The sequence below is a fragment of the Gekko japonicus genome, unplaced genomic scaffold (genome assembly GCF_001447785.1).
Source record: "Gekko japonicus isolate JY-2015 unplaced genomic scaffold, Gekko_japonicus_V1.1 scaffold48, whole genome shotgun sequence".
NCBI lineage: Eukaryota > Metazoa > Chordata > Lepidosauria > Squamata > Gekkonidae > Gekko > Gekko japonicus.
The window spans coordinates 191,003-218,955 of NW_015174273.1; the positions used below are offsets into that span (position 1 = coordinate 191,003).

The 27,953-nt window shown below is 46.6% G+C and overlaps 1 protein-coding gene across 1 annotated transcript; it reads right to left on the bottom strand.

The window, feature by feature from the left end:
- Positions 1–82: 82 nt before the first annotated feature.
- On the bottom strand, positions 83–27,574 carry KIF17 (kinesin family member 17). Its single transcript, XM_015423718.1, has 14 exons — positions 27,344–27,574; positions 24,633–24,779; positions 22,784–22,885; positions 20,956–21,145; positions 19,721–20,173; positions 17,834–17,943; positions 14,730–14,874; positions 13,642–13,718; positions 12,112–12,200; positions 10,655–10,886; positions 7,897–8,202; positions 2,392–2,409; positions 2,121–2,241; positions 83–626 (listed from the first exon to the last, which is right to left on the bottom strand). Exons 1-14 carry the CDS (start codon positions 27,572–27,574, stop codon positions 448–450), a joined length of 2,400 nt encoding a protein of 799 aa, XP_015279204.1. The 3' UTR covers positions 83–447.
- Between the last annotated feature and the right edge of the window lie 379 nt (positions 27,575–27,953).

Genomic DNA, 27,953 nt, shown 5'->3' on the forward strand with positions numbered 1-27,953 from the left:
TATAGGACAGCTGCAGGAGAAATGTTCACAGTTTTCTGACAAATGGTGCCTACCCACTTCCTGTCTTGCAGGAAACTGGGGGAAAGTTTTAGGGTGGGGAAAGCTTAAGGCTGACCACTACGTGGTCTTCAATAATACCTCTTCCAGATTCAAGTGCCGTTTCCCATTGCTGGGCAAAGCCACCATCAGGAGAGAAAGGCCAGGCTGAATGGGCAGTGTCACTAGAAAATGTCAAAGGAACAGGGATGAGTGAAAGGTACCAGCCCTACCTAGAACATGGAGGTAGATCAGGCTGCAGATCTCTGGGAACTAGCATTTAGTTGCTTGCACTCTCCTGCGGGGTGGGGGAGGCAGGTCCTTTCAAAAACAGCTGCAGCTACCAATAGAGAGGCAGAGAGGAAGGGCTGGAGGACTAAATGTATTGTGACCAGAGACCAGCCACTGCAGTTAGAAGGGGTCTCCGCTCCGGTTGTGCCGGCTTTTCTTGCGCTTCGTCTTGGTTAAAGGAACAGAGAAGTCCAAGGATTCGAGGCGGAAGGGGCGCGGCTGGGGCATCTCTGCAGTCTGGGTCGGGGAAATGGGTCCCGTGCTGGAGGACGGAGGATGGGAGGGAGCGTTATGGGAAGCTGCAATTGAAAGAGAAAAAGAGGTGAAGTTCAGGTGTCTCACTGCATCCCCAAAACCTTTCCTGCCTGTGCTGGGCTCCCTAGCAGGAACCTGGATTAAAACTCTGCAGTGGGTCAATAGCTTTGCCAAAAGAGGTACCCATCCAGACTACGGCACATCCTCAAACGGATGAACATCTGAAGTGTTCTCCAGCGGCACGATGTTGAAGAGGGGCAGGTCTCCCCAGAGGCAAGGATCAGGAGGCACTGGGGTTACCACCTCCACAGAACGGCTTCCCTGCAGCAGCACCGGAGTCTGGATCAGGTTTGCTAATCCAGAAGGCAAACGGTGGATAGTCACACTTGGCCAGCAGGAAGTGGTGGCATGACCAAGGCTCCCGGGTAGGACTGATGCTGAGGAGGAAGCAGCCCCAACTACTTCCAAGTGTTGTTTCTGGAGGCCTCGTCCTGGAAGGGATTTATTGGGCCAGGATCCTGCAAGGAGCCATATACACAGAGGGCAACAGTCTGGCTCAACAGCAGGCACACAGGTTTGCAAGTGGGGCCCTTCTCCTGTGCAGAGCCATGTCCTCACAGGCTGGCCATTTCTGATGATCCTAACACATTGAGGGGGGGCCCACTGCCGGCTGACCTTAGGGCTGAAGGGTCAAAGGAATCCTCTGTTGGGGTGGCTTCCAAGGCAGGTTCCTGTGGCAAGGCCTCTGGGTCTAGGGGCCTGGGGCCTGAGGGAGTCCTGGAGCCATCAGGGGGATCCTGAGCCAACAGGTCTTCCTAAGAGAAGTCAGCTCCCAGATCCTCCCACTCTCCTTCATGTGGCAAGCCAGAGCTAGGGTCCAGGCCCTGACAGACACTGCTCTATAGTAAAGTCAGATCATCAATCCAAATTGGCAGTGGGTATCCAGGATATCATACAGAGCTGGCCCATAGCCACAATGGGGCTATTAGGGGCCCTGCCCCCTTCCTTAAAGTCCCCCCTCCACTTCTTAAAGGCCCTCCCTTCTTCCCAAAAGCATTTAAAGGGATCCTTTACATGCTTTTGAGAAGAAGCAGGAGGGTGGCACACTCCCCTCTCCCTCCCCTCCTGCAAGATTTAAAGGGACCTTCAGCTGATCGACAGGGAGCACGTGGCCCACCGATCAGATGGAGGGCCCTTTAAATCTTTTCTAGGAGGGAGGGAGAGGGGTGTGCACCACCACCACCCCGCTTCTTCTCAAAAGGGATCCTTTAAATGCTTTTGGGGAGAAGCCGGAGGGGGGGGGCACACACTCCAAGCCACAAATAATGGCAGCCCCATCAGAAAAACTTTTGCCCCACAAGCCACAAAATCCTGGCTACAGGCCTAATGCAGAGAAAGTTGTCTTTGCCTCCTGGTCCTTTAAGGGATCCCTTGGGGGTGGGGAGACTGACCTTGGTGGAGTCACATCGGACAACAATAATAAGACTACCAATATGGACATCCAGGAAGAAAACCAAAGAATGGCTAAGAAGATTTACCCAGACTCTTCACAGGGTCTCCACTGAGAAGCTGGCTTGCTCGCTTTGAGCGGAAATAACTGCTTGCAATATTCTCGCTGTCACTCTTGCTCAACATCGTTTTGTAGCGGTCTTCTTCCTGCTGGAGACACAAGCACATGGTCACCAATTTATCAATATTTAACCCACATGGTTTACTCACTGTTATTCTCCTTTGAACTGAATGAAGTTGAGTCCACAGAAATTTGAAATTTCTGTTCCAGTTTCCACCACTTGAACTGCTGGATTACACAAGTTCTTTGTCCGTACCCTCCTGTCCCAGAAATTTAAAAAGCTGCAAACAGAAACAAGGCTGCTAACAGGCCCAGAGGAAAAAATGTCATGTTCCTTTAACAGAGGTGTAAAGCAATATTATTTACCTGACAATGTTACCTATCTCCATGCCAAGAAAATCTTCACATGCCCGTTTCCATACATTAAGCCTCTGTTAAGGGGACAGGAAATTTTTTTGCCAGGCTGTAGACAACCCTAGACGGAAAGTATAATCTAAAGGCAGGATTCCAGCAGCCAGAAGTGAGCATCTTCAAGTCACACTGATTTGAAGTGTTCACGCCCAGGTCCCTTCATTTCTGCCACTCCTTATCATCTTCTAGTGATCAAAACAAGAGGTAGCGTGACTATACCAAGTTCCACACATTCCCTCACTACGAAGGTAACATGAAAATTGGCCCTCTGAGCTGTGTAGCAGAATCCTCCCAAGTTCATTTTTAAGATGAGGAAGTTTCACATTCTCACATTAAGCAGATATTCAACCATTCCTGGATGGAGCAGATTGTTTGGATCCTTTCCAATCTCCTTTCCAGCCTGGTTATGGGACTGAAACAGCCTTGGTTGCCCTGGTGAATGACCTGAGCCCAAAAATAAACTGAGGGAGTGCGACTCTGTTGATTCTCCTGGACCTCTCTGTGGCTATCAGTGCCATCAGTCATGGGATACATCTGGGCTGGGACTGGAAGGCACTGTGTTGTGGTGGTTCTGGAGGGTAGGTTTACATTTGACTATCGCGTAAATTAGTTTTTTAGATGACTTCCATAACATTGTAAAAATGTCAGAAGTCTTTTAAATTATATGTAAACTATATCTTAAGAATAATTTAAACATTATAAGAGAAAACAAAATTGTCAACTTTCACCCACACATTTCCACTATATCGATAGACCTGTCCTCCAGAGAACAGGGCTACCAACCCCAGTTCACTATATCGGTAGACCTGTCCTCCAGAGAACAGGTCTACCCACCCCTTTCCACTATACTGGTAGACCTGTCCTCCAGAGAACACGTCTACCCACCCCAATCCACTATATCAGTAAATCTGTCCTCCAGAGAACAGGTCTACCCACCCCAGTCCACTATATCGGTAGACCTGTCCTCCAGAGAACAGGGCTACCAACCCCAGTTCACTATATCGGTAGACCTGTCCTCCAGAGAACAGGTCTACCCACCCCAGTCCACTATATCGGTAGACCTGTCCTCCAGAGAACAGGTCTACCCACCCCTTTCCACGATATCGGTAGACCTGTCCCCAGAGAACAGGGCTACCCACCCTCTTCCACTAAATTGGTAGATCTGTCCTCCAGATAATAGGTCTACCCACTCCAGTCCACTATATTGGTAGACCTGGCCTCCAGAGAATAGGTCTACCCAACCTTTTCCACTATATTGGTAGACCTGGCCTCCAGAGAACAGGTCTACCCACCCCAGTCCACTATATTAGTAGACCTGGCCTTGAAATGTTGCCTTGTGCTGAGCCTTAGAAAACATACCAGCACTTAGGGGGTGGGGGAACTCTTGCAACCAACTTGGTTTTTTTTAGTGAAATATGACAACCAGCATTACAGGTCAAGTATAACACAGGTGGAACAATCACGGTCAAAACCCTGCCTAACCTAACAAACAGGAAGTTGCTTTAACGTTATCAACCTGCCCAAACTACTTATTTATTCCAATATTTATATCCCATTTTTCCCTGTGACTCAAGTCAGCTTACAAATCATTACTGAAAAGCATAATAGGGGTGTGCAAAAAATATATATCATTTTTTTCAGCTCCACTGTAGCCTATGGGGACCATTATAGTCAATAGGCCCCATAGGCTATAATGGGGAATCGATCTGGGGGGGCTGTTTTTTAGTTAGAGGCACCAAATTTGCAGTGCAACTGCTGGTGCCTCTCCTTGACCCACCCCCACCCCCATTTCAAAAAGATTGGACCAGGGGGTCCAATTCTACGGAACTCGGAAGGAGGTGCCCCCATCCATTGTTTCCAATGGAGGGGGGAAATACCTTGTGAGCAGAAGCAGAAACCCCTGCCCTGACTGTTAAAGTTTTATGTGTCAGCACTCCCTAGTGTAGCTTAGCAGAAACTATGGGGTTTGCTGCTTAGCCCTTTGGGGTCCCTCAGGGCTCCATCTTGTTCCCTGTGCTTTTCAACATCTACATGAAACCGTTGGGTGAAGTCATCTGGAGATCTGGACTGGGTTGTCTCCAATATGTGGATGACACACTTCCAGCAGATCCCAGGGAGGCTGCAGAAAGCCTGAACTGATGGCCTGGAGAGAGTTTTGGAGTAGATGTGAGCCAATAAACTGACGCTTAATCCTGACAAGAAAGAAATGCTACTGGTGAGCAGAAGCAGCACTGGGTGAGCATGCACCCCCCCCCCCCAAGGAACGGGTCTGTAATCTGGAGATGATCTTGGACCCGGGCCGACTGCTGGAGAAGCAGATGAAAGCTATGGCAAGGAATGCTTTTTACTAGCTTTGACTGGTTATCCACCTGACTCTTTCCTGGGCAGAAAAGATCTGGCCGTTGTGATGCACACCCTAATTTGAAAAAATGTTTGGAAACGTGAAGAATGCATTTGGAAACTTCAGAATGCTGCAGAATGTCGAGTGGAGTGGATCATAGCGACCATATCACTCCATTCTTGGCACATCTGCACTCTCTTACAGTGTGTCTTTGGGCACAATTCAAGTTTCTAGTATTGACCTGTAAAGTCCTATATTGCTTGGGACCCACATACCTGAAGGAGAGCCTACTTCCTTACAAACCTACCCAGCCGCTTCAGTCATCTTCTGAGGCCCTGCTTCAGGTGCCCCTGCCTTCCAAGATTACACAGGTGACAACCTGGAACAGGGCCTTCTTGGTCCTGGCACCAACATTCTGCAACTCTCTCCCCTGGGAGATTCATCTGTCTCCTTCTGTTGCCATCTCCTGCCAGCAGCTGAAGTCTTGTTTTGTTTGTTGCTCTCTCAGTGATCCCTCCTTCCTGTCCTATTTGATTATTGCTTCTATGTTTTTGTATGTGTATTTTATCTTTGGTTTTAATGATGTGTTTTTGTTTGGTTTTAATGGTTTTTAAGATGTGTTTTTATAACGCTTATTTCACCTGTTAGCTCCCTTGGTGGCCCTGATGAGGGCAGAAAGTCTGGGTATAACTGGTGTAAATAAGTAAAGTTGTGCTAGGAAAATGCTTGTAGCGAAGAAGCACATTTGAATAATTTATTATGTACGTGCTGCCTAACTTGTACTTTATTACTGTTATTATGTTATTATTGTTACTATTATGATTTTACTGTTTTATTGGATTTTATGCATGGGCTTTCGCCCCTTGTAAGCCGCCCTGAGCCCGTTTGCGGGGAGGGCGGGGTAAAAATGCCTAAATAAATAAATAAATAAATTTGTCCTTAGCACTTAGATACAGCCTCCTCAGACGGAAGTCCCGCTTACCTCTGTCGACGTTTCCCTGTGCTCCATCACAGAGCCCTTCTTGCCCGCTTTTGTCTGAGAGGATGATGAAACTACTATGAGAAAAAACAAAAAGAATGGCTGAGATTTTCACTCTCTTCCCTTGCACCGTTTCCTACTGTCTGTTATTATGCCATCTGGGGCCAGTGCACAGACACTGTATCCAGCACATGAACAGTTTTAGTGAGCAATGTTGCCACTTGCCAACAGGCCTGGAGGGGGAAAAATGTCCTGCCCTTTTAACAGAGACTAAATGTGGGCAATTGGGCAGCTGAAGCTTGGCACTGAGATAAACTACATCCAATTGAGCCTTTATTAAAGGGACAGGACATCTTTTTTCATCAGGCAGTTGGCAGTCCTATAAGAGAGGCTTGGGGCTGCCTACAGCTGGATTTCTGAAATAATTCTAAGCAGGGCTGCAAAAGCCTGCCTTGGGAAATTAATCGGTTGAACCTGAAGTAGATGAACTGGTGAGGGCAACTTTGAATCAACAAGGGCAAGTTTTAACCAGCAGGTCAAGGAGAGATCTTGCATTCAAACCAACACAGGATCTCTCAGTTGGGACAGTACACAGTGAAGGGAGAAAGGAAGCAGTCATGACAGCCTGAGCCTTAGATATTTCAGGGTTTTATTCTCCTCCTCAATATCTACAGGATAAGAGCCAAAAGTAAAGGGACAAGCCATTTTCGTTCAGGCCCGTTTCCAGGATTCACTCACCATTCAAAAATTTTAAATCACCTCCTTTTCTAGCACATTCTTTCAATTCTAACAACTTTTCCTCACTTTCTGTGAGGTTGGTTCCAGAAAAGAGCATAAAACAGAGCATCCACAAACATCCCATTACCACACGGCTCACCTGTGCCCTCTGTGTTAGAGCACACAGGCATGGCAAAAACTTTGTCGGGACCCTTGTGGCACAAAACCACTTCCCTTTTCCCTGCCATCCTGCAGTTCTCCTTTTAAATCAAAGAAAAACAGGTTTAGCTTTTCCTCTGCATCCAAGGGAACTGCTCGCAATGAGCATCTCTTTATGTGGACGTTCCCAAGCAGTTTGGGGGCTTCCTGTGTTCCATGCAGGAAAATATCCCCCAGAGAGACATGGACACAGGCATACTTGAAGATGTACAGGAAAGAGGGCTATAATTCTGCACTAAAGATAAGAAGCTTAAGATCTTGGAAACATCTCCAGATGCCTCCAGGGTTTGGCTTATGCGGCAACAAGTCCCCTCCCTGAGCTCCCGAGGCCTCCTCCGAGTGCCAGAGCCTGAGTGCCAAACTGGGTATGCACTGGGCAGTCTGTGTTTGAAACGTTCAGTTAATTTTTAACACTTAATTTTCAGGTGTGAAATAGCAGCTCCCTGGGATCATTTCAGATTGGGAAATGGGTGGAGGGGCTTAACTCCCCCTGCACTGCAATCTTCATATCAACCACTCCTCTGAGAGTTTTTAAATCACTGCAACTTCCAAACTCACAATGCACATCTATTCCGGCCTTGCTTCTCATGAGGAAGTGTGCAAGCCAAGAGCGTGCTCCCCATTTCCCAGTCAATATAGGTGAGAATGGCATCATTTTAACAGGCCCCTATAGCAGGACGGACCTTGAAGAAAATAGGGAGCCAAGCTGAAACACAGCCTCAAATTTTAGAGTCTCCTTCCTATGAACTTGTAGGAGACCCGTGGCACTGGAGTCGGGGTCCCCCTAGGAAGGTTCTGCTTTGGGGTTCCACAAACCATTGAAATATGTCTGTGTGAATTCTAGCAAACACCCTTTTTGGCACATCCTAGGCAGCTGGAGCCATTCTTCGCTTTGTTCACTTCATTTATCCCCCATTTTTCTCCCCAATGGGGACCCAAATATGACTTATGACATTCTCCCCTTCTTCCCTTTGATCCTAACAACAACCCTATGAGGTAGGTGAGGCTTGGAGGCTTCCACAGCACAGGAAGGATTTAGACCTGGTCTCCCAGATCTTAGTCCAACACTCTAACCACAACACCGGGCTGCCATCCAGATGGCAACAAGGGCAAATCTGTCTCCTCACCAGGGAGGCTGGTCTTTTCTGTGATGGGCTCTGGGATTTTCCAGCAACCTGAGTCTTCGTCCCACGTGGACTCGCTCTTGATCTTATCAAAGTTTCTGTAGTTGCAATCCCGCCGTACGAGAGGCTGCACCTGCTCCAGAATCTGTTGATGGAGCAGGAGTTCCCGCTCCTGGCGGCGGATGGTGGCCAAGTAATCGATCTTCTCCAATTCAAATTCAGACTGAAGGTCTCTGATTTCTGCCTCAGCTGCCCGCAGCTGAGAAGAGAACCAGCCAAGAGAGTCAGAGCTAAACAAAATGACATATTAATAGCCATCCCCCTCGTAACTGATACTTCATGAGAGGGTTCCCCGACGAGGTGCCCTGGCGCCCACTGAGCTTTTCAGAAAGTGGATGAGGCCAATGTAAGTCAGGACTTGTTACTGGCTTCCCTCATTCAAATTAAAGAGTTTTTCACTGGAGGATGAGGAGGATTGGTAAGCAACTGTACTTTCCTTCGTCAGCATGTGGGTCCATTCCCTTTTCGGGATTTTCTCCTTCTCAGGAGTCGTGTGGAAGGAGGTATTACATTTGGCTTCGCTTCCTGAGGCAGCCAGTTGTGGTATGGCTCTGCCTCCCGTGGAAGCCATCTTGGGGTGGCCCTCACCACCCCCTCTCAAAATTCCAAAAGTGCTCACAGCCTCAAAATGGTTGGGGACCCCTGCTTTATGACGTAATGTGAACCAGACTGTTGGGAAGAAATGCTGAGATCCACTTCTGAGATCATCATCGGACTGGAGCACACACGCATTTAAAAAAAAAAGTCATCTGATTACCTTACAGTCGGTAAGAGGCGTCTGAAGATGCAAACTATTGAAAATCATTGTGTTTGAGAAGATGTCCTACCACAGGCATTTCCTGTCTATGATTTCCACATGCTAGTTACCATTTGACGCTGCAGTTATGAAGTGAGGAACGTCCACAGGAAAGCTGATCCTCAAGTTATGTGGAATTCTAGTTTCTCAGTGAATAGCTCACTACCCCCCACCTTCTGTGGCTCTGTCCAGTGTTCCCTCTAAGCCATGCACATGGGCAGCTGCTCATTAACCCAGGAAGCCCCCGCCCAGCAGCAATCTGGAGCCACGCAGGGCAGTGGCCCATTACTCATTTTAAGATTACAGCAGTTATTATTCTGCTCAGGATGTGAACTGCTCCACTCAGTGGAGGGGGGGGGGAATCAGAGGGAACATTGGTTCTGCCTATGCCCAACCCCCATTACAATATCCATAGCAATTTCCTTAGTGCATTCTTTTCACAGCTAAGGGAAGAAACTAATCTGCACCCTCACCATTCATTAAAAAAGCCGCCAAAGTCTCTATACTGCCCACTGATATTATAGCCCAGAAAGTGAATTAGATTATTAGATGTTTGATTTGAGTCCAGTAGCACCTTAGAGACCAGCAAGAGTTGTAAAATATAAGCTTGCAAGAGTCAAAGCTCCCTTCATTAGACACAGCAAAGCAGAGATCCAAGTCCTTTCATCCTAGTCAGAAAGTGTGGGAGGGGAAGTTAAAGAATGCTTGTAAAGGATGCAAAGCGTTATCTTCCTCCATCAGTGCCACCAGTTACATGAGTGGGAGCTTATTACAGAAGCAGGCAAACCCATGCAGGTAGAAGAGGGAAGCATCTCCACGGCCATGCCGAGCCCTGATCGTGAACCAATTTTCAGCAGCAACCTTGCTACTTACCCAAATGTTCAAATCGATTGTGAGTCAGAGGCCGGGCTGGGTGCATGAGGATTGGTCAGGAAGTATCCCCTGAATCTTCTCACATAAGAATCGGCAGTTTGGTAGAGATTACCCATGCACAAGGATGTGTGAGTACATTGTTTGCCCAGAGAAGTCTTCAGCCTTTTGTAATCCAGAAATCACATTTAACCACAGTTTGCAACATCTGCCCCCTCTTTTATTAAATGTGGCTCTTTGGCAAGAGCAGCTGGTCAAGCAGTCCTTCCTGTATTCTACACAACTGCTAAAAGTCCCGTGTCATCTTCTGCATTTGGTCTCTCTCCCCTCCTCCTCGTGGAAAAATAAAATAAAGCACAAAAAGGAAAGCAAAGAAAACAATGGCAGTGCCCCCAGTGCAGCCCACGCCAGACTGAGATACAGCTAACTGGAGGGTTTGGAACTGAAAAGCAAAGCTTTACAAAGTTGCAGAAGGTGCAGCCCATTCCATTCTCGGTCACTCTGCTTTCATATATTTCAAGAAAGGAGTCACCAACCTTTTCTTTAATGAGTTACTTCTGAGTAACAAAAAATATCCTGAGCTACTTATCCCACTTCCCAGCAGGTCATCAAGTTTTGTTCTGATATAAACACAGAACAGAGACTAGGAAAAGCCATGAAACTATCAGCTAAGCAGCACAGAGAAAAATCCTATGAAATAAAAGGATTTTTTTTAAAAAAAGTCTAGAGTAGATATTTTCATTTTCTTTTCCTGGGTCTTCTAGAGAACGCACAAGATAATCTACAGCAGCCAGTGAGCCACCAGTAGCTCAAGAGCTATCTTTTCTGAGACCCATGTTTCATAGGGACAAATGGCAAATAACGCATCCGTGAATTAAGATTACGGGCAACTGATGTGATGCAGGCTTAATCTGGTGCAGGGGAAGGTGTTCCTGCCATGCACTGTACAAAGCGGGAGTATTTGAAGGGGGGGGGGGAGACTCACCTTCTCCTTCATCTTCTCCAGCAGTTTGCTTTTTGCTCGCACTTCTTCCTGGATGGAGTCGTAGACGCTGAGCAGGACCCAGTCGCTGCTATCCTCGTCTGACCCCTGCAGAGCCTCCAAGAGCTGCTGCTTCCGCTCATCCGCCAGCCTTTTCCGCCGCTGATGCTTTTCCTTCAGAGCTTTGTTCTTGGCTTGCTCTCCTCCAACCACTTGTTGCTCCAGCAGCTGCAGCCTAAGGAGGGTCCAATACAGACCTTAGCTCTAAGACTGGCTTTCAAACTTTCTGCACTGAGGGCCATCCCAAAAGAGATGGCGGGAGTTCTTCTAGATATTCATCTAGATATCTAGTTCATCTAGATATTCATACCCCATCAGGGGAACCTGAAACAGTTTACAAGACCATTCTCCTCTCCTCCATTTTAGGAGAGAGAAGAGACTGGATTTATACCCTGCCCTTCACTCAGAGTGGCTTACAAACTCTTTTCCCTTCCCCTCCCCCACAACAGACACCCTGTGAGGTAGGTGGGGCTCAGAGAGCTCTTTCAAGAACTGCCCTTTCAAGGACAGCTCTGACAGAACTATGGCTTGCCCAAGGTCATCCAGCAGCTGCAAGTGGAGGAGTGGGGAATCAAACCTGGTTCTCCCAGATTAGAGTCCACGCACTTAACCACTACATGAAACTTCACAACCACCACCCTGTGAGGCAGGTTAGACTGAGAAAGACAGTGTGTGGCCCAAGATCACCCAGCAAGCTTCCATGGCAGTGTGGGGATTCGAACCTGGGTCACACAGACCATAGTCTGACATAGTCTGGCATTCGAACCATTACACCACACTGGTTTATGGAGTGCAACGGAAGGGGCGGGATTAAGTTATCCCCTCTGTGACATTTTTACATTCTGAAACAGGCCCCAGAAGCTGTTATTTGCCCCACTGGAACAAAAATACACATGTACCTGCAACCAGTATGCATATGTTTCCCTAACAGGGCAAACAGTAGCACCTGGGAACCATTTTAAGTTGGTAAAAGGCACAGAGAGGACTTAAACGTCCCCCATGCTGCAGTCCCAATCCAAATGGAGGGTCCATGCGAGACCTGTTAAAAACTGTGGGAGCTTGGAACACAGAAATCCCAGTGTCTTCTCAGGTTCGGCCCCATTCTGCATAAACTCTTCTTCCAAGGAGACTAGAATGCCTGTGACTGATCTTCCTGAGGAACCTTGTCCTCCCTTGGGGTCTCAAGTCATATTTTCCACATTTCCTCAATTGTCCCTACGATTCCTTCCTTGTCAGAAGTAACAAATTCAAATGCAGCAGGCTCGATAGGCACTTGTCAGCAATTCACAACCTTTGATGTTCCTGAGCTGAACAGGGTGTTGGACTAGATGGCCTAAACATTTTCTTCTAGCTCTAGGACTCACTCCATGTATCTGGACATCATCCTCGCCACCACTGACCTGGCAAGTACTTGCTGCTGGTCCACAGCTGCAGGTATTTCTTCAGGCATGTCAGTCCCAGGAACAGGAGGCTCTCTTGAGCTGAACTCCTAGGTGCAAGAAAAAATTGGAGGCTGCTATTCTGAATATACATGAGATCTGAAAGATGGTAGGCTGGTTTGCAAAGACCTTCCCAAATTGTAAAACAGTGTGTTTTTAGTAAAGGAAAAAGGTCTGGCCCACCCAGTGGACATGATCAAAGCCAGATATAGAGCGTTATGTACCCAGCAGGCAGATGTTTTCACTGCTGCTGCCATATTTCAGTCCCAACCAACCAGCAGTTCTGCAGGTTCTGTGAGTGGAAAGGGTGAGCAAATAAACTGTAGCTGCCAAGCAACCTCAGGGCATGCTAAACTAGAGTGCAAAACAGTTCGGATGGATGGATGGATGGAAAGATAGATATCTACACACACATATAATGTATAATGTGATCATGCAGAAACATAGCTGCTGATTTCACAGTGGCCACATAAATTCTGTATAAAATTAAGATTGTCTTCAAAGATGTGGGACCACTCTTACTCCCTACAATCTGTGCATGACATACATATTTCCCCCTCCAAATGTCCTGTTCAAACCTAGTATTATTTCTGATTATACCATTTTCTAACACATACAGTCCAAGTCAATTGCAATAAACCATTTGGGATTTAAAGCAATATCATAATCTGGTTTTCAGATATGTTATAACCTGGGGGAGAACTATCAATTTCAAATAAACAAGAAGAAGAAAAGTTGGTCTTTATACCCCGCTCTTCTCTACCCTAAGGAATCTCAAAGCGGTTTATAATTGTTTTCTTTTCCTCTCCCCACAACAGTCACCTTGTGAGGTGGATGGGGCTGAGGGAGTTCTTAAAAACTGTGACTGGCCCAAGGTCACCCAGCAGGCTTCATGTGGAGGTCTGGGGAATCAAACCCGGTTCTCCAGATTACAGTCCGCCGCTCTTAACCAATACACCATGCTGCTCTTGCAAGGAATACTACAAGGTAGGTAGGGGGAGCAGAACTCCCTCTCCCCACACCATGATTCCGAAGATGAATCAGGCCCGAGGTCCTTTAAAAACCAGAGCCCCACAGTTGCTGTATGGGTGTGGGGAAAGTGCTAAAAAGTCTAACATGTAGTTTGGCCCAAAGTAAGGGCCTTAAAAACACATGGAACTATTCCCAGCTCTTGGGAGATTCCTATGCCTTCAATTCATTCAGATTGCTTTCATAACCAATATTGTTTTTGGATGATGAATTCCAACAGACGGAAGCAGGTGCAGCAGCACAGGCAAACGAAGCGGCACTAAGGCTTCACCTGATTGGGATCCCATGAAACTCATCCTTCTGCGTGACTCTAAATGGCACATATCGTGTACCAAGCGCAACTTCTTGATAAGGAGGCAAAGTTCCCACCCATTCCATGTCACTTTGCAGCTTTTAGAAAAGGGTTTGTGTGTAACACAAAAGGTATTTCATCTTCGGAAAGAAACTCATCCCCTGGGATACCTTGACTGGCATTTCTGTTTCTGAAGCAGGGCCTTGGGGAACGGGCTCGGGAAAAGCTTCAACTGGCTGTGTGATTCCTAGAGAAACGGAAGGGAAAAAGTGAGGAAACAGGAAGTTTTAAGTCAGGATCTCTGTAAGGCTAGAGACAGACAATAGCTTTTAGCAAAGATGGAAATGGCTTGAGCATGTGTTTGCTTCCCGTGGTGTCAACATCAGTGTCTTCTTTTGTTCCACTGTCACCCTTGGTTAAATCTGTTTACCAAGTTTGGCTAGGAGCTTTAAAAACGTGCATTTTCCATACACAAGGTGTGCAAATATACTTTGACAGTGATCTTTCCAATAAGATCATATCAAATCAAGAAAAGATCAAAGCAAAAGCAGGAGAAAACCTGGGAAGTGAATGATTAGGGAACACCATGGTATGAATGGCCCCCCTACCAACCAACCCCCCCACTCTAATGTGGCTACAAAATCATAACAAAACCTCCCCAATCACGGTGTTCGCAAAAAAAAATACATTTTTTCCACCCAAGTTCAGAAAATACCAAGACTAGTCTTGCACTAGATCAGGTACTGAGCTGGGTGCTGAGAACCAGCCTCAAACTTTTACTCACCCCAAATATTTGGGGCTCCTTTTGACTGTTTAAGACAAGAATGTTCGATTATATTCAATGGAATTTTGATTTGTTCTATTCGGTCCCCTTCTACAATGGGGCTGTGAATTCTGTGCTGAGAATTCAATTCACAGGCACACAGGAGTGCAAGGGTTATGCCCTACATCCAACAAAGCAGAAGAACGTGCATTGGATGTTGCAGATTTGTAACCTGCAGTCCATGTTGCACAATTATACTGTCCACGTACAAAGAATCTGTCCCTGGTATGTATCAGAGCTGTGTATATTCTCTGTTTTAAAAGGTTTTTTTTAAAAAAGCTGCAGCAAAATAACCCATATCCTGCCCCCTCCCCCTGAACACTCAGGTCTGTGACCAGTATAAATTGTACAACTCAAGTTGTTCCTCTTAGGAGTAAAGGGCCAGCAGCTCTTCTAGCCTGAGATTTCTTAAGGTTTGGATTGCTTCACCCATACCTGCGTCCTCCTTCCTCTCTTCCAAAGCAGTCAACTGGCGATCATAAGCAATCCTCAAAGCACTGATGTCCCCCTCAAGCTGGACACGAGACTTCTGCTCAGCTTCATAATCAGCTTTCAGCCTGTCCAGTTTCTCCTCATACTCCTGAAAAAGCCCTAATAATCAGCTGAAGGGACTTGGGAGTAGGCACATTCCCAACCATACCATACCTGCCTGTTGTGTAGCTTGATATGCTTTAGCAGCACAGATTTTGTACACAAGACAAATACTTAAGGGTGGGGTTTCGTTTTATTTTTTAAGTACCTCTAACCTCAGGTGAATCAGAAAAAGATGGAGCCACTCTCAGTGAAAAAGGTATAACCAAGGGGGCTTCCAAGCACAGGTTAAAGTATTGCCACACAGGCAACACAGACCAATGACCACATAAGACCAATGTACAAAATTTTTTTAATGGGCCAGAACAGCTTGGGATGCACACTTTAGGAAGAACTTCCATCTCCATTTTTAGAGTGATTTAGCTGGAAGAAAGTTCCATGGATTTCATTAGAGCTTCTTTCCTTCTAACAAAGGTAGCTTTGACTCTCGACATTTTATACCCTATTGGAGGCTTTTAAGCAGAGGCTTAGATGGCCATCTGACAGCAATGCTGATTCTGTGAACTTAGGCAGATTCTCAAGGCCTTTTCTTACACACCCAGGGAAATGCCGATCGCCATTTTGGAGTCAGGAAGCAGTTTTCTCCAGGCCATTTTGGCCAGGGATCCTAGCGGGTTGGGGTTTTTTTTTGCCATCTTCTGGGCATGAAGCAGGGGTCACTGGGGGTGTGGGGGGGTAGTTGTGAATTTCCTGCATTGTGCAGGGGTTGGACTAGATGACCCTGGAGGTCCCTTCCATCTCTATGATTCTGTCCTGGAAATCTTGCTGGTTTCTAAGGAACTACTGGACTTGAATCTTGTCCTTCTACTACAGACCAGCATGGCTACCCACCTATGAAACTGTGTTATATGCAGATGTCTTAAGGGACCTTTTTTTTTTTGTTACTTGAAAAGCCATTTCTGGAGAAAGTAATCAGGCACAGAAACGTATGGGGAGAGGAAATTTGTTCTTGCCTACAGGTTTTCCTTTTCCCAAATGTTCCCGCAAGTGGCTTTTAAGGAAAAACAAAAATAGGACTGTTGTTAGGCTATGGTAACCAAGCCACAGGGTCCGATCTGAGCTGTAAGTGTTCCAACCTCCTTCTCAAGGCATGGTTTACGTGTCTGCTCTGTGTCCTGTCAGACACGTGCTAGGAGTTGGGTTGAAACTTAATTCCCAGGCATGTGAGGGCCCAGCAGGGACTGGAACCAAAATGCGCAGGGAAGGAAGGCCTTAAGCCTTCTCCCCCCACTTCCAGTGCTGTTTCCCTGACTGGAAATGGCCTCAGGGAGCTGCTATCTGCCCACTGGCAAATACTGATACAACTTCCCATGGGCTACACAGTTTTTCCCCAGTGGGGAAAACAGCTGCTACATGAGGCTGCTTCATGTCAGGAAAATGATGAGGCAAGGAGATGTAAGCCCCCAGTACACCTCTAAACAGGGTAACATGTAGTCAGACCCTCAGCTAAAAGGGTAAAATCTCAATGAGGGAAGCAGGAGGACGGGGCAGGCTATTCTTCACAGGGCTGCTCTGTTGTAAAATAGTCAAAAGTATTTAAAATACTCAGAGTATCAATGGATCTTGCTCTATTGGAAAGAGATTTCTTTGCATTTAAAAACCTTTATTTCTAAGGGTAAAAGGTATACAGGAAACCTACAAAATAACAAACTCCTAAGAGCTACATTTCTAAGCTGCTTACAGTTCAAATCATAGTTACACACTACACACAGATAATGGAGAATCTGTCCTTTTTCTGGACCCCTAGAAAGGAAGTCACCTGAAACAAACAACCAATCTGTATCACAATGTAAGTTACTCCCCCCCAATACTCCATTGGCTCTGTGCCAGGTTTCCCTTCCAGATCAGTCTAAACAATAACAATACTAGGTAAACAAGTCAAGATTGTCAGACCTTGTAAACACATACATTTCCAACATGCTCCTCCCCGCCTCTCCCATTATAAAGTTTATACTCTTATTTTTCCTACATGTTCTGCAAAACTTCCTCTGTTTCTGTGGGAGAGACTGAGAGGTGGACACCAATATGGTGATGTAAAGTACCTTCGTCACAACCTACTTTTGGTGATCTCGTAAGATTTTCAAGGCAAGAGACCAACAGAGGTAGTTTGCCATGACCTGCCTCTGCATGGCAACCCTGGACTTCCATGGTGGTCTCCCATCCACGTACTAACCCGGGCTGACTCTGCTTAGCTTCCGAGATCTGATGAGGACATCCAGGGCAGGGCAGACACCAAAGTGGTAGAATAAATATATATATTGAACAATAATTCCACACTGAAATTCTAACAGGCTAGACATTTTTTTAAAAAACCCATGTATGTGGTATGTATATCCAGGGCTATTTTGGGGCAGGAACGCACAGGAACGGAGTTCCGGCTGGCTCCCGAATTGGCCACGCCCAGCAGGAACTCATTAGCATAATAGGCCACACCCAACAGCAGAAACTCATTCGGATTGGCTACATTAAGGATGTGTGGCCTAACATGCAAAGGAGTTCCTGCTACAAAAAAAGCCCTGGGTTTTGACAACAAACAAGGTAAACAGAATAAGCAGCAAAAGGTGGGTGTGGCTGGATGTCCAGACTTCTGGTAACACGGGGTGTGTGACCTAATATGCTAATGAGCGGTGCTATCAGGGGTGTGGCCTAATATGCTAATGAGTTTCTGCTGTTGGGTGTGGCCTATTATGCTAATGAGTTCCTGCTGGGCTTTTTCTACAAAAAGAGCCCTGCGTATATCCATAAGGGAAGCAGAGAAGATGCTTCATATAGAATACATTTCACAGCCAAGCAGGATGTACTACGAACCTCAGCGAGCCATCTGCCCTGGGCAGGAGAGACTCACTGTTCAGCTATCCAACCGGATTGTCCTGCAATTATTTGATAGATGAGCCTGTGCCAGGAAAATTGTAAAGGACTCCTGGTGGCAGAGGTCTGGGCCAACTTACTTCTCGGATTAGCTCCTTCTCTTTCTCGGTATTTGTCTGGAATTCAGGAGGGAGTTCTGGTTTCCCCTCATGTTGAGCAGCCTCAGAAGGTAACAGGCGAGGCACCTCCACTAAGGAAAGAGAGAGAAGGCATAGCTGAAAAAAATGGTTCCCAACAACTCAGTATACAATGACCCACAAGTCCAAATTTACTCAGTATGATGACACATTGAAGGCTAGCCCAAGGTTTTCTGGTGCCCCAGGCAAACTATGACCTTAGCACCCATCTAGTTCAGCATTCCATTTTCGACAGTGGCTGAGAAACTAACAAATGTTACACAAAGCCGTCCCTACTATGAGCCCTAAAGCAAGTGTCATTCTGACATACACGGTCTTTGCATATGGAGGGATACATTCCAAACTCTGACCACCCTCTCATCCTCCGTTCTCTCGTTCTCCCTCTAATCCCACCTAAGATTCTCGTTCTCCCTCTAATCCCACCTAAGATTCTAAGAAGCTCACTCTAGTAATCATCGGGACGTATTTTACTTGATCAACACGTATATGCAGTGACAAAAAGTATCAGCTAATGTATGTTGTAGAAAATACTGTTTTTTGGTTTCCAAAATATAAGACAGAACAATAGAAAGGTCCAAGGCGGACATTAGGGAGGGCTGGCTCACAACCCACTTTCAGAAGCTTCGCAACCTGCTTTTGGGCCCTGACCCACAAGTTGGGAAACACTGGCTCAGAAGACTGCAGTCCTCAGGTGGCTTAGGAGACAGCAAGAAAGCTGCACAACTAACCCTTTCCGAATGGATCACATTTAAATTATTTGGATCCAATACACCAGAAAGCTTTACCAAATAAAACTATTTCTTGACCCACAGGGAAAGTGTATGGGTGATTCAGTTCTTGTAAGAAGAAGATATTCTTCCCAGTTTGCACACACGCAGTGTGCAAGGAGTTCTTGTAAGAAGCAGATGCTCTCCCAGTCTGCACACACATGGTGAGGAAACCACCATTTCTTCTAGCAACTCAAGCTACAGTATTGCATTGCAGGGGAAACGCCGTACCAAACTATGGCTTGATTTGTGGTATAGGCTATAGATCCTTAGTACAGCATCTGCTTGGTAGGCTGAAGGTCCCATGTTCAGTCCTTGGCATAGAATCATAGAGGTTGAAGGGACCTCCAGGGTCATCTAGTCCAACCCCCCCGCACAATGCAGGAAATTCACAAATCCCTCCCCCACCCACACAAGCCCTGCTCTGTGCCCAGAAGATGGCAAAAAACCTCCAGGATCACTGGCCAGACTGGCTTGGAGACAAACTGCTGCCTGACTAGTGACCAGCATTTCCCTGGGCATGTAAGAAAGGGCCGCGAGAACAAAGCACTGATGTAACTCTTCTTGCCTAAGTTCACAGGATCTCCAATTAAAAGGATCAGGTAGCCAAAAACTCTATGGTGACCGGGTGATGTCATGGTGCCAGGCATGTCGGGCGCCACAGAGCTCTTTAGGGGCGGGACGCCACCTGCCAGCCAGCTTGGGGGGGGGGGGGATGGCAACCCTAGTCTGTTACCATTGTCACCAAGGCCCAGGTCTGCTGAGGGGACTGCACTACGCTTTCTGCTAAATTATGCTGCTAATTGCCAGTCTACTGGTTGGGAAAGGGACAGCTCCCCCAGCTCATTGGGGAAAAAAGGCGACCAGCTTTTGTCAAGTACTATACTGACAAAGTCTTTCTCCAGAAAGTGACTGGTTTGTGGATTGTTTATTGACTCGTTTCATTATTGTACTCCTTCCACCCCAGAGTTTTTAGTTGAGAGGTGGAGCTGAAATCATAAAAAGAGGGAAAGAAATAATTCCACCTCTTCCTGCAGTAAGTGGCTGTCGGAAGGGATCCTACCGTGCAACGGACACGTGTTGCTCTGCTGAGCCAAAATGGCCTTCAGTTTCCTGATCTCCTCCTGGTATTCCCGCAGCAGAGCATCCTTAGGATCCTCGTTGATGCAGGGCTTGTTCTGGATGTTCTTCGCTCGGTGGGCGTAGCGCAAGGTGCTGAGGGTTTCGTCGTAATTGCTGTCTGCGGGAGACAGGCACGCCACCATGAGGGTCTTGGTGTTGCCTCCCAGAGAGGCCTGCAGCACTCGGGTAAGTTTAGAGTCCCGGTAAGGGATGTGCGTACACCTGGCATCTGCCAGGGCGGAGATGACATTGCTGAGAGCGGAGAGAGACAAGTTGATTTTGGTGGCCTCTTTGAGACGTTCTCCGACAGCTCCTGTTTTGGACTGCCTCTCGCTTCCAGCCAAGTCCACCAAGTTGAGCTTGGCGGCCCGCAGGTGATCTTGTCCTCTCTGGTCTGCAAGAGAAGAGTCTGTGTTGAGCTCTGTCCTTGAAAGAGGAGTAAGCTCCGGAATCAACTTGGCACAGATAATGTGGCACCCAGGGGAGCCGTGGCTCTTGCCAGTGCATTTCTTGGCACCTGCTTACTTTCAGGGGATACACCATCCAAAGGGGGAGGGGGAAGCTTGGGGACAGGGCTTTTCTTAAGGAAAACTGGAACTGCACAGTGATATGGTGTAATTTCAGCACATGCGGCTATAATACACTCTCTTACATGGAGAGGAAGGAAATCTTCAGAAATGGAGCTGTGAGACAGCACAAATGCTGCAGAGTGTTATATTCAACTAACGTAATACAAGTTTTCCATGACTTGAATTTCTGAATGGCACAAATGTTCTTTTAAAACTCCACACTCCCCTTGCCACCACCACCCCAACTTCATATTTTACACATTTTGAAAGGGCTCCCTTTGGGGGAGAGGGGAGGGTTTAGATCGGGGAAACGGCGCAGGAGAGCAAAATCAGATCTCACCATCCCACCCCTGCACACAGCTGTTGAAAGAGGGGGGGGGACTGGATGTCTGATCACAGATCACCACTGCCCTGTCTGTTTCAGAGCCAAGCGCTACTATCGGGCTCTTGCCAGTGCCCGAGATCTGCAAATACCTGGCCTTGCAGACCCAATTTTCTTTCCCCAGTGTTTACCCGTGACACACACAGGAGTTTGCTTTGTGCTCTAACCCCCTCCCCACCACCACAGGCCCCATCTGGCTCAGTTGAGCTACATTCCAGCACCTACCTACAGTGTAGATCTCCATGGTGATGGTGAAGATGGAGTGGGAGCGGGAAGAGTCCTTGTTCATCAGGGTGAAGCCCACGGCACGGTTTTTCAAGCCAGTTTCCATAATGCGCTCACACTGGGCCATGTTGTGCACTGTATGCAGAGAGAGGCCCTTCACATAGACTCCTTTCTCCGGGTGCTCCTTCAGCTACAAGGAGAACCATCGTGACAGGAGTTACCATAAAAACACACCCCCCAAAAAAATATCTGAGGTACAAAACTAACAGAAACTCGAGGGATGCACTACAGTGTTGGATTAGGATCTGGAAAACCCAAGTTTAAACTCCCCACCAGTGTTCCCTCCAAGCTGAGTTAGTGTGAGCTAGCTCACAGTTTTTTAGCCTCCGGCTCACACATTTTTGTCTTAGCTCAGGAGGATGGCTCCAGAGCAAGCTATTTTATGCAGTAGCCCAATCACCTGCTCACAACTTTAATGCCAGTAGCTCACAAAGTAGAATTTTTGCTCGCAGGAATCCACAGCTTAGAGGGAACATTGCTCCCCACTCTGCCATGAAAGCTCACTGGGTGACCTTGGGCCAGTCACTCACTCTCTCTCTCAGCCTAGCCTACCTCACAGGGCTGCTGTTATAAGGATAAAATGGAGAAGGGGTAATGCTGTAAGCCTCCCTGCATCCTCATTGGGGAGAAAAGGTGGGGGGAGGATAAATACCTATATTAATAAATAAGAATGCCCTCATGCACAGACTGTGACTGCAGCATCAACATCACGTTCTGATACTGAGCAACCCAAAAGGATAAATCCTGCATTTGGCTGAGGACAGTGACGTTTACACCATGGCTGGCACCCTACCCTCCCTGAACCTCCTATCCTTTGCGAGTTATTCCCTCCCCGTGCCTACGAAACACTCACAGACCCGAATGGGAGGGAACTACAAAACACAAACTCTGCCACTTGTTTTAACTGTGTATAATATGTTGGATGTGGTTTTATGGTTTTAGAAGAAGAAGAGGAGGAGGAGATTGGATTTATACCCCGCCCTTCACTTGGAGTCTCAGAGCGGCTTACAAACTCCTTCCCCTCCCCACAACAGACACCCTGTGAGGTGGGTGGGGCTGAGAACTCTGACACAAACTGCTCTATCAGGAACAGCTGTGCCAGAGCTTGTGACTGACCCAAGGTCTCATCAGCAGGTGCAAGTGGAGGAGTGGGGAATCAAACCGGGTTCCCCCAGATTAGAGTCCACATACTTAACCACTACACTAAATTTGTTCATCCTCGAGAGCCCCACATTTGTGTGGATTAGGCAATTCATAAATGTAATGAAATAAATAAGATATCCAAGAGGATCAATCCTGCAGATAAGCCTTGCTGGCTTCCTCAATCTCTCCTCATCAGCAGCCATCATAGAAGGCAATATACTCTCTGCCCCTCTCGGTGAGATGTATTTTTGTGGCTTCCCCAAAGCAATTGCATCAGCAGTTACTTGGGTGGCATCTTTTCGAACAAGAATTCATCCACCACTAGAAAGTTTCACTAGAAACAGCAGCTGTTAAGTTCTCCTGTCCCAAATATGATGGGTATGGAGGAGGGCTGTCACTCTTATGGCCCGTGGACAGGAAAGGTGATTTTTCTGATGCTAAGAAGGGATGCAGTGGGATACGAAGGACTGGATTTTGCATGTTACTTTATTCTGCCAGATCTTTTGCAATAGGCCTCTAGTTAAACTTCCTTTGCACAATGCACTTCCATTGCGAGTTGTCAGAATTCTGATTTATTTATTTTTTTACTTACTTCAAATTAAGGTCCTTCCCAGCTAGTCCTCACCTCTAATTTTTGTTTGGCATCCGAACCAAGGAGGTCTCTGATGTCTTCGTTATAGATCTCCAGATAAGAAGCCCTTACCAAGAACTTAGTGTTTTCTGCACACTGTACAAAATCAAAAATCAGACTTCTTAGAATGGCAGGCTCAGTTATAACTGCTAGGCATGTTTGGACTCTGTTTCCTACATCAGAGGCTCCCATGTGCCAAGTTCTCATTAAGGTAGGCAACCTGGGTTGCATCCCACAGATCTGTTTTGCTACTGGAGGCACATGCCACAGTGGACTGTGCCTTCCCATGACACAATCTTATGCCAGGGGATGGTTTCTTCTACTAGAGCAGTGGTGGCGAACCTATGGCACGGGTGCCAGAGGTGGCACTCAGAGCCCTCTCTGTGGGCACGTGTGCCATCGCCCCAGCCAGGCCCAGACCATCATTAAAGTATTCTCTGCCAAATAATTTTAAGTAAATGAAAGCATTTGGGATTGCTTTCCTTACTTTGTTTGGATCATCTTAAATTAATGTATGGGTTGTTAACCTCAGTATTCAGGTTAAATTGCCGTGTTGGCACTTTGCGATAAATAAGTGGGTTTTGGGTCGCAGTTTGGGCACTCGGTCTCTAAAAGGTTCGCCATCACTGTACTAGAGAAAAGAATCTTGACTAGTGGAATGCCTCCACAGCATTCAGCCCTTTCCTTGTGTCTAGGCTGCACTGCTTCAGATCACTGGTAGAGGTTCACACGATTGGAAACATCGTAACCATAAACGGGGTGGGGGGAATCTATTCACATAGAAAATTAGCTTGTCAGGAAAAAGGATTCTCCCTGGTATGCTGGTTTCCCATTTAGGTGTTTTTTTTAAATGAAGGGAATTATTCTCTTTTTTCTTTAAATAATTATTTAACTAGCAAAACTGGCAAATTTCTACTTGCAACTTTACTTAGGAACAATATTTGATAGGAAAAAAAGAATATTCTTTCAACATAGGCAGCAATTAAGTCAAATCCGGCTCTTTTATAATAGAAACTTGCTTGTTACATATGATGTGAATGGATTTCAAAGTACCATGCCCTATTATATGATCTTTGATGTTACTGGTTTAAAAAAAGGAACGAAACCTCACACTTTTTGCAACTATTCAGATTCTGCTGGGACTGTTTGAATCCTTCACTGCCTTGTCTAAGTGAACAGTCCTATCGTCAGAAGTGGAACAGCCCAGACACAGATTCACCATCTAAGTCACTACAGGTAGGTTTTTTAATTAAACCTTGCTTGGAGTGAACCTTCATGCAAGGTCATCCCAAGAAAATCCAAGTCTAAATGAAGAATTGAAGAATTCATGGGGCATACTAGACAAGAGTGTTGGATGTGGACCACAGAGACTCTAATGCCATACCCAGTCACAAAGTACATTGGCCTGACATTGTCTCTCCACTCACTGGGCTGCTGTGAGAATAAAATGGGATCATGTCATGTCTATAATCCACAGCTCCTCCAGAGAAGTTTACTGGCACGTGTGATAATAATGTGATACAGGGCTCCTCCCATGAACTAAAGCAGGCCAAATCCGCCCACACAATCAGAAGCCACCATGGTCTCCTGGAGGCAAGTATGTAAGCAAACAGAAAATGGATGCAGTCTAGCAGTTCTTTAAATCATGGTTTGCACACAATATGTTTGGAGGTTCAAACGATGGTTTGGGTTCTCAGCTATAGTTAGCACTAGCCATGGTTTGTTATGATGTCTGAATTGAGCCCGCAGCATTGGAATGGAGTTCAGGGAGAGATAATGCAAGTAATTGTGCAGAAAATATATTAGCCAGAGGATCACTTGTGTAATTCGTATCACTGCATACCTGCACACTCTCAAACAAGTGTTCAAAGGCTCTGGGAATTATGCCCTTCTGTGAAGGGGGATCCAGAATCCCCTGCATCGTAAAAGACTTCCCACTGCCTGTCTGCCCATAGGCAAAGATGGTACCATTATAGCCTTCGGTAACACCCTGGAAAACAAAAGGGGGGAAATACAGAATATTGATCTCCTTGGACTTAGCTCAGTTTCTATCCTGTCTCAAAACATCATGGCCTGGATCCAAAGTTGTCAGCGTAGAAAGTCTGTGGAAGTAATCTTTCATTGGCATCCCCCCAGCCACAGCATCCTTCTCAAATGCCACTGCTGAAGGTAGAGACCCTTAAAAAAAAAAAGGATTCTGTGTGGTGTGGCACAGGAGCAAAGGAGCTGGCGAGTCTGTGTAATCTGCCTCGAGTTCAAGTGAGAAAGACGGAATATAAATAACATAAATAAATTCCTGCCAAGACATGATCCTCTCTGCAGCTTCCTGTGCTACATGGCTTCCTGTTCCGGAGGGTCCCGATAAGTGTTCCCTCTAAGCTGAGTTAGTGGGAGCTAGCTCACAGTTTTTTAGCCTCTGGCTCACACATTTTTGCCTTGGCTCAGGAAGGATGGCTCCAGAGCAAACTAATGTATGCAGCAGCCAAATCGCTTGCTCACAACTTTCATGCCGGTAGCTCACAAAGTAGAATGTTTGCTCACAATACTCCACAACTTAGCGGGAACATTGGTCCCGACAAGTGTTCCCTCTAAGCTGAGTTAGTGGGAGCTAGCTCACAGTTTTTTAGCCTCTGGCTCACCCATTTTTGTCTTCGCTCAGGAAGGCTGGCTCCAGAGCACTCATTTATGCAGCGGTCAAATCGCTCGCTCACAACTTTAATGCCAGCAGCTCACAAAGTAGAAATTTTTTTTCACTGGACTCCACAGCTTAGAGGGAGCACTGGTCCCGACCCTTAGCAGTGGCCTTGTGTAGGCCACAGGTGGCTCCTGGGGAGGGGAAAGCTGATAAAATGTGTTTACTTGAATTTTTTACATGGATGTAAAAGCTTGGATCCAACCCTCTTTTTTCCAGGCAAACCACAAGCACCCAGATTTCAGATACTTGTGCTATGTTCCGCTCAAACATTTCGTTACAACAAGCAAGCAGGCCAGATATGCCAATGCAATAGTTTGAGGAGAACAGAGATCTAAGCATTACCAAATTTAGGAGCAACATACTTGTTCCATGCAAATCTTGCAAGTGATCAGCAGGTTCCATGAATTGCAAACTAATGCAATTCCATGATTGCAACCAGTGTTCCCTCTAAGCTGAGTTAGTGTTGGCTAGCTTATAGTTTTTTAGCCTCTGGCTCACAGATTTTCGTTTTAGCTCAGGAAGGATGACTCCAGAGCAAACTAATTTATGCAGTGGCCATATCGCTCACTCACAACTTTAATGCCAGTAGCTCACAAAGTAGAATTTTCGTTCAGAAGACTCCACAGCTTAGACGGAGCATTGATTGCAACCCAAGCTAAAATGAACTGTACCAGTACTGCCACAATAATCTTGTAGAGAAAGAGGGGAAAACACTGAAGGGGGTGGTGGAAAAAGGAACAGAGGTAGTAAAAAAAACCGATAAGGGCCTCGGCCACACGGGCAGGAAAATGCCTGGGGGGGGGAGGCGCGACTGCATCGGGTTGAGGTCCCGTCCAGCTCCCGTGGTTAGGGGGGAGGTGCCGATCAGACAATGCGGCAAAGAAGCGGAGCGGCGCGCCAAACGGGATTGTGTTTTGTTTTTAAAACTGAAATGTGCGCATGCTCCGTTGGGTGCTTGTGCGCATCCGTGGAGACTTGGGGGGAAAAAACCTTTTTGCGAGGGGACATGGGCGGGCGCCGGAACTACCACCGGAAACGCGATCAGACGCCTGCCCTTGCCCCGCGGTTTCCGGAAACTAGTACCTCCAAAGTACTAGTTTTTTACCCCGCATCTTCGGCGGGAAACCTCAGGTGCGCCACGGGAGCGCTACGCTTCCCAGATGTGGCGGTGAGATCACACCTGGAAAATCCGCCTATCTTCCGTCTCTCTAGCGTGCCTAATGCTCCGTGTGACCGGGGCCATAGACAGGCAGAAGTGTATAGTAAACAGAGAAACACAAGACTCAATGTTTAAAAAATGGATGCATTGTTGCAGGTCACTGTGCCATGTGGGCCATGACTCTCTGAAGAGGTTGAAAGCACAACTGTATCTATTTCTGCCTCAAAGCTCTTACAGCTTTTACAAACAGTGGGTGTAAACCTGTTTTAAGCCAAACCATACTGGAACTTCCAGTGTCTTTCTAATGCAGTTATCAGGTGTGCAGGACCTCATTTCTAATGAGGAACACAATGTGGAGGGGAGAGAAGAACTTACATCTTCTCCCTGCACCATTTTTCTAAACTGTAATGGTCCTAGATAGCTGCTTTTTGCCCCACTAGGGACACATACATGCACCCATTTTTGCTTCCCCAGTGGGGTAAACCGCAGTTCCCAAATTACTGCTTTGAAAACGTAATGGCTAGCCCCTCTAATCATGAAACTCTTCGTGTCTCATCAGGTTTAGCCTTCAGTTAGCCACTTGCCTGGGGCAAGTCCCCTTTGCTCTAAACCAGCAGCTTAGAAGATGCACTCCTCAAGTCATGCTGCAATATTTCTTTCTTTCACGGCTGGTCTGCAGAACTTCTGTAGCTGCACTCACCTCGACGAGCGGATAGGCGATTTCATTATAGATCTGCTCTGTGGTGTGGTCCATGTAATATGCCCCATCGAAGGTGAACTGTTTTGGTGGGTCCTCTATGGCTGCTGGGTTCTGGATGAAACACTGCCTCCGGCCACTGTCCACAGTGAGCACTATCTTGGATCTGAGCTGCTTTTCACGGTCATTTAGAGGGCGGCAGCGCACAATCACCTTCACTGTTTCCGAAGCCATGGTCAAAACATGTCAGTGCTTTTACTTGGAGGCTAGGTGGGTGGGGAGTGTAGGGAGATAACCTACAAATAAGATATTTATCATTGTTTTGGTGTGTTTTTTAAGCCAATTAATAAAAAAAAGATATGCTGGCTAAGTTAAAAGGTTTATTCTCTGTAACACAGATGACCAAGTAAGAGTGCACACTGAGTTACCACAGGACATCAGAAAGATAAAATCTCACAGCAGAATTTGCCATTACCTAAAACATGAGATAATTAAGCCTAATAAACTTTGTACTACATCAATGTTAGTCTGGTATGAAAAAATATACAGATGTGTGCTAGATGCCCACAGAACAGTACAAAAACAAAAGAGACTAGATTAAAGCCATAACATC